This window comes from Haplochromis burtoni, unplaced genomic scaffold (assembly GCF_018398535.1).
Source record: "Haplochromis burtoni strain Fernald_Lab_line unplaced genomic scaffold, NCSU_Asbu1 Contig_16, whole genome shotgun sequence".
Taxonomy (NCBI): Eukaryota; Metazoa; Chordata; class Actinopteri; order Cichliformes; family Cichlidae; genus Haplochromis; species Haplochromis burtoni.
Genome location: NW_024582377.1, coordinates 3,397,724 through 3,416,689, shown reverse-complemented (window position 1 = coordinate 3,416,689; position 18,966 = coordinate 3,397,724). Strand labels below are relative to the sequence as shown.

The following is an 18,966-nucleotide window of genomic DNA, read 5'->3' as shown; positions in this document are numbered from 1 at the left end:
CCAAATAGCTCAGTATTTGTCTAGTCTGACCATAAAACCCTTCTCCAGAATGCATTTGGCTTGTCCATGTGCACTGCTGCAACTTTCAGTTATTTTATAAAATCACTCTAGATATGTGCGGTACAATCATTACACACTGTAAAAAGAGTAGTTTGAAGAAATCATTAATAACCAAAATTTAAAGAAAAGCATAATCTTTTATTTTAAGACTTTATTGTGTATACACATCATCATCATGAAATATTGTGTCCTGATCAAATAGAAAAAAAGTTATTACAACATTTCCATTTACTACTACAATAAAACCACAAAAATGAGAACTAAAAAAGCCAATCAGAAGATTTCTGAATGAAAAATATATTAACATAGTAAAAAGTCATTGAACAAATCAGACCTTAATTTACCTAAATATGGTAAATTTTAAAGAATTGCTATAATTTTTATTTCATAAAAGCTATTTTATAAATAAATACTAATGATTAACTTGACAAAAAAATCTACCACAAGCAAAGGAGTTTGTCAAAATACACTGAACATATTTAACTCTTTATTGTCATTGCACAGTTGTACTTTGTATAAGGGTACAACAAAATTGTCCCACTGTGATACTAAAATAAGGCAGGCAAAACACAATAAATAAGTAACATATATACAAAATAAAATATGTAGTGCAGAGAAAGAAAAAGGGAGATAATCCTATCCATATGCTCATAAAATGTGGTACATTTTAAAGAATAGTTTCAACATCCGAATAACTTCAGGGATCTTATCACTATAGGTAGTGTTGAGCTCATGTCTTGTTTGCCAGTTGAGCTTTCCCCACCGTGGATGCTGTTGTCTTCAAATTGTGGGACAATTTCAGAATAGTGAATAAAGAATAATGATCCTCACCATAAATTTAATGCCTAGCTTTTACATCTGAAAAGGCACCATCAATCCTGAGAGGTACTGTATGTAAAGGTTTTATATCAACATGTTCTCCCATGCAGGCATCATCTTTTTCGAGGAATTGCTTGGATATTTCAACAAGAGAATGCTAAGATTATTAAATAGCATTTTTCTACTTTCCCGGGGTACTCAAAGCACTCAATGCAACATGCACCATTCACACAAGCACTATCTTCTATGCTTTAATCTCTGCAGGAGTTTGCTTCATTCTTTATGGCCACTGTTTACATTCTGCCAGATGCAGATTTGCATGCAGCTCAGTGTGTCCTCGAGGAGCAGGTATACCCGGACACTGTCATTATGGCTCTTGGGGACTTTAACAAAGCCAATCTAAGCCAGGAACTTCCCAAATATAAACCGTATATTAAATGCCCGACCAGAGAGGAGAGGACACTGGACCAGTGTTACCCTGCCCTGCACTCGAACTTTCTGACCACGTCATGATCCATCTGATCCCTACGTACAGACAGAGGCTGAAGCTCTCCAAACCTGTCATGAGGACTAAAAAACTGTGGAGCAACGAGGCTGTGGAGGAGCTTCGCACGTGTTTGGAGTCTACAGACTGGGACACAATGAGGGCTGTTTCTAACAGCTTGGATGAGTTTACGGACACTGTCACCTCCTATATCCACTTCTGTAAGGACAACATTGTGCCATCACGCACCAGGGTGAGTTATAACAATGACAAACCCTGGTTCACCCCTAAACTCAAAAAGCTGTGGCTGGAAAAGAGAAAGGCGTTCAGAAGCGGAGACAGGGACTGCTACAGAGAGGCCAAGTACAGGTTCACTAAAGAAGTGGACATTGCTAAACATCAGCACTCTGAAAAGATGCAGCAGCAGATCTCAGAGAATGACTCGGCCCCTGAGTGGAAAAGTTTTAGGAATATCACTTGTAGTGATGGGTCGGCCGCGAACGAAATGGCTCTTAGAGCCGTATCTTTGAAGTGAACGATGCGAGCCGGCTCCTTATTGGGAGCCGTGGGTTTTTGTTTTTTTTCTTTCTCTTGCCCTCTCTTTCACTTTATGCTGCAAGTCACCCTTGTGTTTGCGCTGAGCAGAGACGGCAAACAAAGCCTTGTGTTTGCGCCCCTCCCTGAGCTGAGGGGGCGGTAGTTACACTCGCAACAGCAGTAGCACCAGTGTTGCCAACTTAGCGACTTTGTCGCTATATTTAGCGAGTTTTAGCGACTCTTTTTCTAAAAAGCAACTAGCGACAAATCTGGCGACTTTTTCTGGTGTTATTGGAGACTTATTTATGACGACTTTTTGACGTGAAAGCGGGTTGTCAACATGTCCCTGTCCCAACTTTTTGAGAGGTGTTACTGCCATCAAAGTGAAAATGTCCTTATGTCTTTGACATGTTTCACTTTCCCACTTTAACATTTTACACCTTAACATCCTGACATGTTTACAATTGTGGTTGCGTATTCTGACTGAATCACAGCCTTCTATGAATTATTTGGCGTGAGTAAGACAAGTTTGTCTGTTAAAATATAAAAGCATGGGAACAAACATAGAGTCGTGCTCTGAAATGACTTCCAGAGTACTGACTCGAGCTCTAGTCCACAGTATTTGCATCAAAGAAGGTAATCTGGGTTAGTGCTTTCATGTCAGAAAAGCCATTCAGCGGAGAGCACATGGGAAGAATGACCAAGTTGTTTCTACACAGAGCAACCTGCTGGAACTATATGAAATAAAATGCTGCCCTCTTGTGTCAAAATATGGTAAAACAGCAAGCCTTATGCATAAGGAGACGTTACAGCTGTGTTTGATGTAGCTGTGCTGCTACTTTGTGTGTGGATTTTGCTGTCTCCAATAATCTTGCTGGATTTATAATAGTAGATGAACAGGAAGAAACCTATACAAATAAAGAAGAAGGTTAAGGACTTTTAATCCAATAAAGAATGAAGTCAGCTCACTGTGACAGTTTTAGATTTACCTTGAAAGGAGTTGAGGATGGTAAAGATGTAGTAGGAAGCGATGAGCAAAGGTCCGTAGCTGAAGAAAGCAAAAGCCCAGGTGATGCCAAGAAGGAGGAACAGGCTCAGAATGGTGGAAGTGTTGCTCTTAATGGAAATATTGTCTTGGGCCTTTCCTGCTTTTGGCATTAGAACAATTTGCCTTACAGTTAGAATGAATACACTCAGAGTGAAGACGAACACTACAGCATAATAACCAATGTTGACCCCCTGGTGGATACCAGCATCAGAGATCCAGCACCTGAAAAAGGGAGTACAACGTGATCCTCTGATGAAGATGTTTGTGTTTCATCCAAGAAATCTATTATCAGATTTACAGACTTACATTGTTGCTGCTTTCCCCTCATTTGTATTAATATTAATAGAATTATATTTCTGGGAGGCAAGAAGAGCGATCACCACCACAGCCGGTATGACTAAAGAGAAGATTAGGAATATAAATTCTCCTGTGATTATTATTCATAATATGAGAGCATAAGTATCATTTTTGGCTCAGGTCTCTTACCCCATCCTGTGATGCAAATCTTCAGCATGTAATGTTTCACTTCAGTGCAGATTCGACGTAGACTGAGGTACAAGTGTAAAGCCTGCATGAAGAACCAGGTAAAAGTGGCCAACATCCCGTAGTGCAGAACTGCTGCTATTGCCACACATGCACCTTCGATACCCAGATTTGAAATGCTCTCATTGGTCAAGAAGGACAAGTTCAGGATCAACATGGCGACAAAGAGGTTCATCAGAATCTTTGTTGCTTCGCTTGCTTTCCCCTTTCTGTGGAGCAAATTAGTGTGCGTAAGAAAAAGGACTTTACTGAGGTAAAAATCCAAACTGCCTCGGATCTCTTACCTGACGAGAACGTGCATGAAGAGACCGACGATCAAGAAAAACAGCGACAGTCCACAACCGATTGAAGTGATGTAGGTCAGAGTATTAACATCAGAAGTGCTAATGTTTGCAGGTGGAGGTGACTAGGTTCAAATAGTTATGTGTCAGTATGTGCTGTAAAAAAATCATTTCTTATTTCCTATACAGCTGTCTTACCATGAGTATGGCAAAAAAGGTTAGATGTGTGCACTGGCAGGTGATGCTGTTATTGGTCTCCACTGTTTGACAGCCATCTGTGATCCAGAGTGATTTCCCTGTTGGACAGCAGTAATACAAAGTAGTAACTGTTAAAGACAGACTTTATCACAGTAATCAGCGTGTGTGCAAAATGTGAGTGAACACTTCAAAGGTCTTTAATTCCTGTGGTTTTCATATTAAAATTAGATATATTTATAGAGAGAGATCTATTTGGGGGTTTTTACCGTTTGCATCTGTGCTGTTTCCATCCCAAGACATGCAAGAAGCATTCGCTCCTTTCTTTATCAAAATAGAAAATGAAAAACAGAATAAGTTTTCCTCTGAACTTAAATTGATCGTTATTTCTGTTATGACATCACACTTACCTTGTCCACATTACTGTACTGAATCTCGATGGGTTGTGAAAGGTTTTGTATTTTTGCCCCCATTTCTATTCCCACTATCTCACTGTTTAAATAGTATTTACTGCTGTCATCCTGTTAAGATTAAAAGATTGTTAATAGATCAGGTTTGGTCAATATGTTTAGACATTTTATAAAGATCATGAGTAATTAGTTCAGCTGTACTATTACCGCATGCATTTCTGGAAAGAGCAGAATCCCAAGAAATGATCCATTTCCCTCCACCGCCATTTTACTGGCCTCTTTAGGAATTTTCATTAAACGAAATGGGCCCGTCAAAGAATTGCTGTTTTCTTCTTCAACAGACTTTTAAAAATATTAGTAAAACAAAAAAAATAACAAAAGAAGAACAAAATAATATTATTAATTGAAGGTCATAAAATTGTGTAGCACAAACACCTTACATTTACTCCAGAGTTTTTTGTGAAGACAAAGTTCATGTTGGTTTGGTTTTCCTGGGGCAGTTTGGCAATCAGTCCTGTAATGTTGCCCATTTTCACTGCTGCTGTGCTGGCGTTACCCAGCTCTTTAAACAAGCTTGATAGAACATTCATGGCATCTCTGTAACACAGACACACCGTTAATGTTTTAGAGCAGATTTCAAAAGCGTGTATTTATTTTTATTTGCTGTTATTGTTCTGTAGAAAACTGAGATATTTACTTTGCTTTGTCTGGGCTGGTAGGAATTTTCTCCAGGGTATAATTAATCTCTTTGTCTAGACTTTTCAAGACTGGTTTCTTACATAACACACATGTTTTATTGTCAAAGATAACGTAGTGTGTTTCTGTTACATCTGCATAGCACAGGCACATACAAACATTCATGGAAAAAAGCAGGAATTAAATTTTCAACCCCGTGCTCTCTTATTATCACAGTACTTACTAAAATGTTGTTTTATTAATGATCCTGTTAAATAAACAACATAATACCTTTGCAAGTCACTCTGGTATTGGTTTCATTATCTAAACAACTGTCAGCATTCACTCTAATGCTTTTGGAACCTTCAACACATAAAAGTATGAAATTAGAACTTGTGCACTGTCACGTTGTTTCATGTAGAAATTAAGAGGAAAAGGTTTGTGAATTTACTTTCATTCAAGCAGCGGTTGATGTTATAAAGAAAACCTGCAACAAAATAAGAAGTGCGTCAGATCACTGGTTGGAAACCTTTTCAAATAAACTGAAAATTATGACCATTGTGTGCAAAGTCTCATGTCTTAGAGGCTTACCGGGGCTGCTTTTGCTGTAGACCTGTGATGGCATACACGAATAATCATACTGTGGCTTCTTCATCACCACAATATCTTGCTTAGATAAAATCTCTTCAGTTGCATTTAGGATGTATTTGCCTGGTCCGGCTCCTTTTACTTTAAGGCTACAGGTGAAATTGTTTTCGCTACAACAATCTAAGACAAATACAGAAACAATCAAACACTTTTAGCAAATACCCAAGACAACTTTTTTCACCAACAGTCCGAAATATAAAAAACAAAAATTAGATAACTGTACCTGCAAGGCTATTGTTTGGCTGGATGTTGAAACAGAGTTTAGGTCCGTTGACCTCTCGGTAGATAGTTTCTAAAATATAACAATTATTTATTATATGTATTCTTATTTATTTAATAATCATTTCTAAAAACACAGGGTACTATTGTTTTCTTTGAACCTTTCAAAGACTATTATTTTTTCCTTCATTATTTTTGAACTTACGTGATGGAAAATATTGTTGAGTTAGTGTTTCATTACTGATAAAGAGGGTATTCTTGGGTGTGCAGTCTCCATTTGGACCTGTGAAAACTGACAACATGAAAAATCTGACTATGAGTTGATATTGAGAAATCTTTTAAGCTACATTTTGTTGAACTTACCACCCTCACTTATGTGGTTGCTGAGGAATATCCCATAAAACAGAAGCTTCGCAGCAAGCGTCCGGCGATGATTTACATCCATTGGTAACATTTTCCTAAAGAGAAATGGGAATCTTCAAATGAATCTTAGCTTATCACAGCCTGAGAATTTAAGTACGTTCCGGCTTCTATTTCCCAAATGAGAATACGTTCTGCATTGTCGAATTTCACAGCAACTCACGTCCAGCTTACAGACATCACATGTTACTGACAAATATACCTTTCATATCTGCTTCCCTGCTTTGACTTGCAAATAAACTGGGCCCACGTCTCAAAGTTTATGTTTCCACAGCTGGCAGAATGGCACCTATTGTCATGGGCTGGAACAAAATGTACACTGTAGGCGTGAACACAGATGCTCCTGTAATGTTATCCTGTATTTTGTCCCCAGTAACTCGTGTATTCATATATTTTAAAAAAGGAATAAAGTGTGTGTGTGTGTGCGTGCGTGCGTGCGTGCGCGTGTGTGTGCGCGTGTGACTATATGCATTGAATTGAGGTTGAATGAGAAATAGATGGTTGTAATTGTGACAGTGCCTCAGGGATGCATATTAAAACCTTTACTTTATATCCGCTCCTCATGGGCTTGACATGGTAATTTGTGGTTTATAATAATTCCGTCAATACATACATCTTTAATGACTACGAAACAAGAATTAGGTGCTCAAGTTTGAATATTTTTTGTATTTTCTACAGTGTTCTTAAGTTCAAAAGCCTCACCTTTACTCCTCCACAAGGCTACATCTACACTAGCCCAGATAAATTTAAAAACTGCACCTTTCTTGGCTGCTACTTCAAAGCACATTGTGCGCTGTCTGTCCTGCGTGCTGCACAACAACATTGAATATTTAGTATTTACTGCTGTTTACACTTAGCTAGATTAATGCGATGGTTTTGTGTTTAGTATGTTTTTTTTGCTTGTTTCTCTTCTTTTTCTCTCAACAGGTGATCCAGGAGATATTTTTCTCTCCTTTCTCTTTTTAAGTGCCCTTTCTCACTGTCCCTCTCCCCTTCTGTTTTTCTTTTCCTTCCTCTTTCTCTCTCCCTGTCCTATCCCTCACTCATGTCTGTCCCGTCTGTAACAACTGAAAATAAAATAAAATAAATAATAACAACAAAGGTCGATCAAATGGACCAATACGGCAATGCCGTGATGATCCATTTGGCAAAGTAAATCCATTGGGTATCCTTGTTGGTTTTCAGACAACAATTCTGACGGCGAATGAACCAAATGGGACAGGCAAAAAAAAGAAAATTAAAGAAAGTCATGTATGCTGTACCATCATTCCACTTTAGAAAAAGAACAGTTCAAAGAAACCATTAATATCCCACAATTACCATGACATCCATGCCCATTCTGACCACAAATGCAGTTTGTGTCAAAGATGGGGCTGTAAGTGGGCACCGATTTAGCTTAGAGGCGACAGGCCACGTGCCGTGTGGGCAGAAAGCAGCGGCAGTAGCCCCCTGCTGTGTTTCTTCCTGTCTATCTTCACTATCGGTATCCAACAGAGGCAAAATGCTAAAAAAAAGAAGGTTTGGCTACATGAAATACCTAATAACGTTCCAGTCATTTTCCTTTACAGTCGCACTGAACATAGATAACAATAACTGTGTAATCTTTTTTAATTTTGACACCTTAAGGCATAACTAAAAAGCTCAAAGCAACCTTTTGACTTACATAATGCAGAATGCAAATCCTGACTATTTATTCCCTATCACAAAGCCACGCTTGTGTCCTGAAGGTTGCACGAGGGAAATAAACAAATTACTTTCGCAGCCCGCCAAGCAATGAAAGCAAATTACGAAGGTTACCCAGTTAGGTTTGCATTTCTGTTCTGATACGAACTGAAAGGCTTAATATGTAACTGACCTAACAAACAGCAGTACATTTGTGTTGACGTGCAAAACATCATGACATTTCGAAAACCTCATCTAAAAGATTTTCATGAATTCCAATGAATGGCTATAAAGGTATTAGTAAGTACTGTTTTTATACAGTATTCTCTGAATACTGTATTGTACTGCAAATGTGCAAAAAATCTCTCTAACAGTATAAATATATAAAATAAGTTATTCTAATAAATAAACTACTATAAATATGTTAGTTAATCTGCCCGTCTGTCATCCAGTAGGAGCCTGAGCTGTACCACTCAGAGAAGGCAAATAAACAGATGTGAAAATGTTTTGCTTGTGTTTTTTTTTTAGCACAGTGGAAATCTTTACAGTCATCATCCAAACAGATCCGCTGGCTAAATATGCCGTTGAAGGCATATATTATCATATTTCATGTAGGACTCTCTCGCTTGGAAACTTGTTTATCAAGAAGGTTACCTACTGACTTTTCTAATCCAAAAGTATTATAATTACAATACAGATTCCCCAAATAATTGAATAGATTTAACAATCTTCTGTGGTAGCAACTTGTGTATTGACATTTGATTGTTTTTATTTAAATGTCAGTAAACAAGTTCCACCAAGTCAGTCCGTCTGGTGGGTGCTACATGGAAAGCTGCTGTCAAGATTCAAACGTCTTGATATGATATTCTCTCAAACAATATTAACCATATTCACAGTGCCAAAAAGTTGATTCTGTTCATCTGGACGTCGCGTTTTCAGTGGGGGAAAGGTTTTTCACTAATCCAAGCAACAACAGGACCAGTATCAGCAGTATGTTTGCTCTGGAACTGTGTCTTCATTTCGCAAATTTCACACACAAGGGTCAGTATTACAGGCAGGAACATGGGTGTGCCATGGGTTCCCCAGTTTCACCCAATGTGGCAACTTGTACATGGAAGAAGGGGAAAAGAGGGCTCTATTATCCTGTGCTGGAACACCAGATCTGTGGATAAAAACTGGGTGAAAATGAAATCTCAGATGCACCAAAATTCACTGATCACATTAACTCGGTGGACTGCCGGGTCGCAGGGGCAGCAGACTAAGCAGAGAAGCCCAGACCTCCCTCCCCCCAGCCACCTCCTCCAGCTTATCCAGGGGAACACCAATGGATGGATTAACTCGGTGGACCACACATCAAGTTCACTAGGGAGGATATGAAAAATGACACGTTAGCCTTCTTAGATTTAGGGATTTGCACAAATCTGAATAGTTGATTCTGTTCATCTGGACGTAGCGTTTTCAGTGGGGAAAGGTTTAAGGGGCATTTAAAAGTTCATGTGTACCGTAAACCAACGCATACAGATCAGTATTTAAGGTTTGACTCTCATCCTCCACTGGAGCACATACTAGGTGTCATCAGGACGCTACAAGCAGCTAGGGAAGAAGAAGAACATCATGCCAAGAAGGCCCTGAGTAAAATGGTCACCCCAGCTGCACATTTGTCAAAGCTGGGAGGACGCCTAAAGAAAGCTACACAGGATCCGGGAGAGAAGTACAACTGCTGCCTAAGCGAAATCCATTAGTGATCCCTTATGTGTCCGGATTAGAACAGCTGAGATGCATTTTCTCAAAACACAGCACCTCTTTAGCTTTCAAACCTCAGAACACATTGCGCCTAGAAACTGGTCCACCCCAAGGGTTCCCCAACACAAACACAGTAATGTAGTGTAGCACTGTGCCAGGAGGATTGCCACCAATACATCGGAGAAACCAAACAACTGGCTAAGCAGATGGCGCAACACAGAAGAGCTAACTCGTCAGGCCAGGACTCCGCAGTCTATTTACACCTACAGACCAGTGGACACTCTTTCAGTGATGATGATGTACACACCCTGGACAGGGAGGAACGCTGGTTTGAGCAGGAAGTCAGAGAGGCCATTTATGAGAAAAGGGAACGACCATCTCTGAATCGAGTAGGGGGCCTAAAGGTACATCTTTCACCATCTGTGACTGCTGCCATTCCCCAACTCTGTGAATGTTACTCACGGTCATTGATTAATTATCATTGATCAATGCTTTGATCAGTGTTTGTTGATCAAAGGTCATGACAATTTGCATATTAATGATCAGGAAACTGACCTTACAGCCTATTCGTCAGTGATATTAGCTTCAGTCATTATGCAAATGTACTGTTTATAAAGTCCGGGAAACCTGCAGTGAGCTGAAACTGAACAAGTCACTTGGATTAGTGATGAAATGTTTCTCCCATTGAAAACGCTGAAAACATCCAGATGAACAGAATCAACTTTTTGGCATTTCCTTACCTGAATTACTGAGCATGCATCAAGACATATTCAGATTGGATGTATCATATTGGATGTGCATCTACATGGTATCACTGGGAATTTTTAACAAAACTGTGTTGCATTTTTTGTTTTATGGACATTTTTGTCTGCATTTTCTCCTTCAAGGCCACTTTACATTAACAACCAGGACTGAATGTGAACTTAAGAACTATAACGTGCGCTGATGCTGCCCTCTGGTGAACATTTGAGAGAAAGCATGTCATACAATTAGGTCCACAAGTTTTTAGACAAAGATGCAATCATTAAAAATTAGTTTCTATGTTGCATTTGAATGAATCACCTAATAAACTCACCTAATTTTAAATATAATGATTGTTTTTATTAACTCAGATGAAAATCCTTTGCTGCCGATGACTTCCTACAGTCTAGAGCCCATCACCAAGTGCAACCTGCCTAATGCAACCAAATTATCATAGCATAAATAATCCTATTTTGCAGAGGTGGGACCAAGTCATTGTTTTGCAAGTCTCAAGTAAGTCTCAAGTCTTTATCCTTAAGTCTCAAGTCTTTATCCTCAAGTCTCAAGTCAAGTCTCAAGTAATGTCAGGCAAGTCAGAGTCGAGTCTCAAGTCACTGGTGTAAAAGTCCGAGTAAAGTCACAAGTCTGAAACTTTGAATTTCAAGTCCTTTCGAGTCTTTAAAAAAAACGAAAAAAAGCATGTTGCAGTTATGCTAAATGTAAATATTAGACCATGTAATTTTTAAATTGTGTTTTTCTCAACACATGACAAAATAGTGAACTTAGAAAATATACACAAATTGTGAAATTGCACCTCTTTAAAATGCAGCTCAATTAAACCTAGCTCCAAGAATAATTTTCACCGACAGTTCTGAGATAAGCTGCATGTTATTCTTGGATGCGGTTGTAGGACCGCTTTAAAATCGCATGACAAAAATATCATACACATTAAAAAAAACTGCATCACCAACGTAGCCTGGACAACATTTGCTAGTTAGATGAAGTCAGCTATCTCATCGTAGCATATTTATATGCATATTTATAATTATACGGTTCTTGGAGTGAGTGCACACACTCATGAAGTTTAGTAACTTCAGGTCACTGCAACAAGCCCAGGTACAGTTTACCGACGGATGGGTGCAGGACCTTGAAATGCACCGTGTAGAAACGAAAGACCATCGTACGTATCATAAGTTTACCAGTCTCACAAATCGTCGTCATAAATACACATTCTTAACCGTTTATTAATAGGACCTTTGAGCTCAACGGTAATTAATTAGTAGTGGAAATAATTTCTGGTAGCATCACAGAAATGTAGCAGTGACAATAATACTGTATGCTGTAATCGACTGGGCAATTAGTGATACAAAACAACTGTTTTATCCTGTGAATAAAAGTATATGTTTTTGTCAATGTACCATAATAACAGAAGCGAAACCAATATTGTGTCAGGACAATTCACTATTTATGCACAATAAATAAAGGAGCATAGCGCGACAATTTCTGTTCAGCGCCAGACTTGCTTGTAACCTATATCACCAATTATGTTATGAAAATGACGTATTAACTACTAAAAAACACTGACCTTCGTGTAAATGCTTGGAGCAGACTAACCTGTGAGCTGGAGTGTTCTGGGACGTTATATTTGTCTTTGAATGGCTGCAATCCAGGCCATCCGTCGCCTCTTTGTTACTTCGGAAACATGGCTCGAACAATTTCTCTTCAACGACGTAATCCGATAACAACCGATCTCTTTACCCGTCGGCTTCCCGTGGCTGTCATGCGACCGGCTATTGCAGTTAATAATACAACAGCTTCTTGACATTTTTGTGTTTCTTTTTATCGCTGTGTGACTGATTTTAATTGAAAGCCTGCGTGCGCTAGTACCGCTTGCCACGAGTTCCCAGAATCCTTTGCGGTTCTACCCGTGAATGACGTCACATTTTCAATCTCTATATAATATGCATGTTAAATTTTATATTTGGGGTAAAATATCAAGTCTTTTCAAGTAAACCGGTTCAAGTCCAATTCAAGTCCCAGTCATTGGTGTAAAAGTCCAAGTCAAGTCACAAGTCTTAGAACATTTTTTCAAGTCAAGTCTAAAGTCATAAAATTAATGACTCGAGTCCAAGTCATGTGACTCGAGTCCACACCTTCTATTTGTTGTATAATGTTTGGCCTTTATTTCAGAAGGGTTAGTTTTTGTTATAGTTTTTCATTTTCTAAGAAAACATTGTTTAGTCGAAATTAAAGTTTTAATGATAGAAAAATTTTCTGGGGGGGGGGGGGGGTGGGGGGGGGGGGGGGGGGGGGGGGGGGGGGGGGTTATAGTCTAATGCTACAGAGCTTTATTTTTGTTTCTTCATTTATTTTTTACTTGTATGTTACATTTATGTTTGGGTCAATGTAAACCTGATAATTACAATACAATATATGTATTGGGTTCACCTACAGTAACAAGTACTGTGTTGGACCCTCTCATACCTTAAAAACTGTCTTAATCCTTTATGGCAGAGATTCAACAAGGTGCTGGAAATGTTCCTCTGAGATCCTGGTCCTTATCACATAGCTGTTGCAGATTTGGCAGCTGTACATCCATAAGGTACGCTGTTGGATTGAGAACTCGTTACTGGAGGCTGTTTGAGTAAAATTAACTCATTTTCATGTTTAAGAAACCAGTTTGAGACGATTTGAGTTTTGTGACTTGGTTTGTTGTCCTGAAAGAAGAGGCTTTTCGAAGACCCTTACACTGTGGTCATAAAGAGATTGACAAGGTCAAGAACAATATTCAGGTAGGCTGTGCATCTTGTGTGTCACAGCCAGCGTCTAAATAATAAGGGAAATCCCATTCAAAAACATGAAAGACCTAGCCAAACAGCACTCTAGATAAACTCCACTGCAACTCACCGCACACTGATGGATGACAGAGCCTTTAGAGAAACGTCTCGAGCTCCTCTGTGGTTGTTAACGGTCTGATAATGTAATTACAGCCAGCCTGCGAGGATCCTAAGCAAATTAGCGCCACACCAGCAGCACTAAACACATTTTAAACCCGGTCACAGCTCTGAATAGGCCTGGTTGGATTCATTGATGGAGTTTTTATTGACAGCTTGGAGTCAACTCAAGTTATTGAACCATGTGGTCAGTCTGGTGATGTCATTGTTATGCTCATTGAGTGCTTTATGGACACTAGTTGACCTGTTAGTGCTGCACAATGTGGACCAGGTGAGAAAACAAACGTCCCTTTGAACAGGAACAATTTTATGATTGAAGCTTATTGTGAAGATTAGGCAGCCATTCACTTAATGACGGTGGTAGTTAGTATGTTACAGTATTGCCTTTGTTTCTGCCACTGTTCATCAATAAATAAATAGGCGTTGCCTGGTGAGAAGTCCAAGATAATTAGGGGCTTTCCTTTACTTTCTCTTCACAGCATTGTTGTTGTTTTCAGGACAGGTTTTCCTGGTGGATTTTCACACTGCAGGGTAGAAATAAGGGCTCAGTGCCGTATGGCAGATGAATATTTGATGGCCCTTAATGGAGCCTTTGCCGTCATGGCATAGCTGCACTGTTCCCTCCGCTTACACTCCGCTCCACTGTAGTGGAGCCGTGTGGCCGGCATCCATTTTGGAAAGCTTCCCTGGTGGATTTGGTTGCCTGACTTGCTGCACACAACAGCTGCAGAGATTTCATCACTGGTTGGTTTGCTAACTATGAAAATCATAAAGCAGACAACTGGCAGCGATGCTGATGCTCCGTAGGATACAGCGTATAAGATATCCACATCCGTGCACGCAGCACCTCCTCACACGCAGCTGTTACCCTTTGTGCTGCACTGCGTCTATGAGCTCGTCAGTACCAAAGTCAGCAGATCACCTGTCATGTGCGACACAGCGATAGCCTCATGTTACACATCATCCCATATACATCAAGATACGTGTCAATATTTATGCCCTCTGGGTATAAAACATTGTCGGCATCAATCCCGTTTGAGGAGATTAAGATCTTAACTTTGGAGAAATATGACCCCGCTTGTCATTCCAATTAGAAAAGTGACAGTGAGCCAGAGCAGCTATGCATTTGCCTGGTGACCTCATCCTCTATACAGCACAATCCATAACTATCTGACAGAAGAGCTACTCCCACTAATGTTTCACTATTGGCTTGGTGGCATGAGGGGATCAAAGTGTTTGAGAGTCTTAAGAGTTATAGATAGAGGGTGTGAGGGAAAGGACTTGGCCTTGTGTTGGAATGCAGAAGTTCAGATGTTGTGTGTGCATGCTTTAGGCACCTGTTTGTGTTGTTTTTGCATGTTTGAGCCATGCATACGCACGTATAAACAAACACGAACAACCATAGGTACCGTTCACATTATCAGTCAGTTATTTCTGCTCAGTAAGTGAGCAGCTTTGGGTGGGTGGAAGGTACAAAGGGTTCAAACAGTGCACTTTCTCTTTTGATAAATTGCAAAAGGAACATTCACAGACATAAGCAGCAGTGACCACAAATCAAAGCTAATCCTTTTGTGGTGTCTTTAAATGTAGAGTGCAGCATCAGTGAGTCTTGATTCATCTTACTGGCTGTCTGCCACCACTCACAGCTTTAACCGATGTGGCGGAGCGCTGAGCACTCTGATCGCTTTACAGCCTCAGTCTAAAACCTTATCAGCTTGCAATTAAAATATTTCACAGTGCAGACGTAATTCAGTTTTAATGCAGTTTGGCTCGCTGCAGCTGAAGCTCCACTTTTGTTTCCTTTTTGCACAATAAGTATCATGTAAAAGAACGTGAAAGCAAAATATCGAGTAAATATAATGAATTGCAGACATACTAAATAGAGCAAGAAAAGCAGGCGGCTGAATTTCTCCCATTAATTTTTCATCACTTCTCTTTTACAAGGTCACCAGTGGCGGTGCTCGGCCTCCCTGGACCTCCAACAGCCAACAAAATAAACAAAAACACGGTTGGATGAATGCTGCAAATATCAGATGGGAAACATCTTTGTGGTTTACAGACATGTTTGCTAATTCATGATTACCTCGGGTCTGTGTCGGGACTTTTCCGATTTAAGAGCTTCACTGCTTTTGGTTGCCGTGCCAACTATGACAACAGGAACCAAAATGTTGTTTTTTTAAATAGAAGAGATAAACACAGTGATGACTGCAGACCAATTGTGAATGACATTCTTTTCATGAAGCGCATCAGATATCATACTGTGCTTGCGCTTGCGATCAGATTCATTCATCCTCCTTCGCCCATCCTCCAGATTTCTAACCGTACTATGACATCACCGGTCTGCAGTCTATTACTGAGGCAATTCGCCATGACATCAACGTCTGCGGCCAGTGTCTCTCTCGTTCCCATGACCCAATAACTTACCTCTTCTGGTGTATCAGCGACCCCAGTACAGTAACCTTATCCTGGACCTCATGCTTGAAACTGAAGCAGTCTAATCAGAGGGGGGTAAGAAGGACCAGTGAGGAGTGAAAAGAACCGCAGACTAAACTAGGGTGGAGGTGGGGAGGTGATGTCCAGCTAATCTGCTTTCAGGTGTGGAGCGAGGAGGCCGCACTGAGGTGTGAAGGGCCCGGGAGGGTGCCAGGGGCACCAAAATGACAAATTCTTGTGTCACAATAGAGATGTAAACGAGGAGATGAGTCTTGCAAGAGTGTGAAAAAAGCAGGGAATGAAAGGAAAGGAATGCAGTGGTTCAGTTGATGACCTGGTGATGATGAATCATTGGGTGGTCTGGTGCAGTTGGCAGGGAGGTGAGAAAGGGCTAAGATATTGGGTGAGGTAAATGACTATTTATTTACATTTTTGAAAGGGTCAACTGTTTACTTGTTCCTTTAAATATCACCCTGCACAGCATGTTAATATATTTAAAAGAAAAAGACATATCAAAAGTGCACTTAACCACCTTTATTCTGTCTCATTGACAGAATTGTCTGAAGGATATATAAAGAAAGGAATGATCTCATTTTGAGAAACGCCCATGGATCCACTTTCATCATGAATTAATAGTTTCATTACCCAAGGGCAGAGTAATGTGCGGCCGATATTTCTAGGCAGTTTAATTGAAATAAAGAATAGGTCCTTTGTGGTACGCAGATTCTTTACAAACCCTCTATTCTGAGTACTTTGTGGTTTGTTTCCATCTTTAAAATAGGCGATGCTTTTCCATGTTGTTCTGTTAATAGTAGTAATTCTGACTGTGAAGTGCCACCGCTGCCAGGAAGGAGACAACATGACATCATTGTCTTTGTGCTCAGGTACTGGGTTGGTGACTGTCTGCTCTGTCTGAAACGCCGCCGGCAGCTTGATTTGTCTGTCTGCCCTGTGTTTGCCAGGATTCCCTGCCTGGCACAGAGCCAGTGGGACAGAAAGGAGGGCTGGTTGCGATCAAGAAGGACGGTTAAACAAATAGCTTTTAAACAAATAGCTTCACATTTTGGGGGAATAAAATATGGTGTCTTGTTAAATGTTAAAGCAGAAAATCAATGCATTTCTTAGACTGCAAGCAGTTTGCTTTGCATGAAGACTTAAATCGAGGGCTTACCTGGTTATACACATCTATAAATAATCTAAATAAAAACATTGAAGCACTTCAGACTGCACGGCATAATTGTGAAGATTCTTTTGTCTTTAGAGAGGACTACATGTTAACACAAAGCAGTAAGTCTCACACAGCTGATAACACACCTGTTAACACACTGTTTGAAGACTCTTTGTGTAAGTTATGGTCATCAAAACATCCAAAGTCATTCATGAGACATCACATTTTTATGCTTTTCTTTGTTTGCGGGCATGTTTTCTGGATGTGTGGCTGCTGCAAAGGCTGTTAAAAAAGATCGTTTTTTGTTTGAATGTAACAGAGACGATGATGGAAAGGACTCACATACTCTCACCACTCATCCTCTCAAGATTGCTGTAAACCAGGTTCCCCTGGCTACTGTCCTTTTGCAAGGAAGAAAATGAGAGTTCCCAGATGGACCTAAAAGAGGTCCCTTTGTTAAGAACCACATATTCAACCCTGGACATTCCCTCAACTGCAGGTGGCCAGAAGCTCCCCGCTGAGAGCCGGAGAATCCCACAGTCAGCACATTAGCCTCTGAAAAGGAGAAGATTGGGGATTCAGTGACAGCTGCAGTGAGAAGCTCTAGCATGCGCGGAAAGCCACCTGATAACTGCTGTAAGGATTTAAGTTAGCTTTAGCGTCTAACACTTCCTCAGATATGTTGTAGTGCATTAGTTACACTGTAACTTTTTTTTGCTTTGTTATTTGTCAAAGATTGTAAAACTTTACATTAATACATTCTCAGACTTCGGGGAATGAAGAGGCTACTTTCATTGACCAGCTGGGTAGAAACAGTCACAACCTTGCTCACACAACCTGTGCAATAACAGAGGTGGGAGGTAAAGTTTGAGGTGTGAGCAGAGTGAAAACTTCACAGTTTATTAGGGCTGGGCTGAGAAATCAATAAAACTGCTTTCATGTGAACTTCACGGGGAAGAACAATCCAGACAGGTTCATTAGTGAATTATACTTGATTCTTTTTCCCCTCACTACAGCAGGGAGGAGACAGCAAGCAGCTGCCCCGGGGCAAAATGAAAGACAAAAAGTTTGTACTTAATGCATGCTATATAGTAGATTTCTTTTCCATATGGGAATGCTAACATAAAATATGTATGTTGATCCATATGTTGATTCTTTTCCTATGAATATTTAAAATTGCAGCTACGTTGAGGGTTACACTGCTCTGTTTTGCATTGTGTAATAAAGCCACAGGGCTCTTAAATAGAGTGCCAACATCTCTTTTTCTTATCAGAGACATGCTGATCAATAAATCATATCACCTGACAAGCCGCATCAAACAATGTGAATTTCAAAGTCAGGTGGGATAAAGCCAAACCCCCCTAAAAAAACTTTGTTGGCTATCACAATCAAAACATGAAAGAACAAAGCCACTCTACAGGGAAAAATATTGATCGAGAGCCACGGTGAAGTGTGGAGAGGATCTACGCACCCACAGTTAGGCTGGACAGATGCCGGGGTTACAGGAAGGTGAAGGTTATAAGTTCAAACTGCTGGCAGCTGAGGAATAATGTTGTCCAGAGGTTGCAGAAGGGTTACTTCTTTTGTTGCTGTGCGAATATTGTTTGGAAGCAATCAGGATTTCACGTTTAAACCGCACCAACTGCATGCGATGAAATCTTTGTGTCTGTTAAGTGACTTAAAAGTTATTTTGAAAGGATTTAAATGCCTTGAGGATGTTATTTATAGACAATGGATTCTGTTTGATTTCCACTATCTAAATTCTCTTCCACTTGAAAGGGGACCCTTCCCCTCCATTAATAATTGACATTTTATTACTTATCCTCCACATCGTGGCAGGCGTGCGCTTTGATGTAAGCCATATTCTTTTATCAGCACTGTGTAACGTATTGATTGCCAGGCAGATAGGAGTGCTATCAAAGGGAT

At 40.0% G+C, this 18,966-nt stretch overlaps 1 protein-coding gene across 4 annotated transcripts; it reads right to left on the bottom strand.

The window, feature by feature from the left end:
* Positions 1–1,912: 1,912 nt before the first annotated feature.
* LOC102289747 (adhesion G-protein coupled receptor G2) lies at positions 1,913–8,351 on the bottom strand. 4 transcript variants are annotated; one of them, XM_005916915.3, is made up of 18 exons: positions 8,003–8,351; positions 6,283–6,377; positions 6,125–6,211; positions 5,924–5,992; positions 5,644–5,820; positions 5,504–5,539; positions 5,344–5,415; positions 5,075–5,207; positions 4,818–4,974; positions 4,585–4,719; positions 4,378–4,488; positions 4,237–4,291; positions 3,971–4,068; positions 3,776–3,897; positions 3,435–3,700; positions 3,255–3,345; positions 2,890–3,170; positions 1,913–2,808 (listed from the first exon to the last, which is right to left on the bottom strand). In XM_005916915.3, coding segments are annotated over exons 1-18 (2,106 nt in total). In that variant the 5' UTR covers positions 8,005–8,351; the 3' UTR covers positions 1,913–2,689. The 4 variants fall into 4 exon arrangements, with proteins under 4 accessions (XP_005916977.1, XP_005916979.1, XP_005916978.1 ...); XM_005916917.3 differs by having other exon boundaries at positions 6,125–6,202; positions 8,003–8,350; XM_005916916.3 differs by lacking the exon at positions 8,003–8,351 and having other exon boundaries at positions 6,283–6,702.
* Positions 8,352–18,966: the final 10,615 nt, after the last annotated feature.

Bases quoted from the DNA above. Each gene is read 5' to 3' on its own strand.
- LOC102289747 (XM_005916915.3), bottom strand. The intron at 4,975-5,074 runs GTAAATATCTCA...TCTGTGTTACAG, and splicing joins ACCAGCCCAGACAAAGCAAA to AGATGCCATGAATGTTCTAT. The intron at 2,809-2,889 runs GTAAATCTAAAA...TTATTTGTATAG, and splicing joins CATCCTCAACTCCTTTCAAG to GTTTCTTCCTGTTCATCTAC.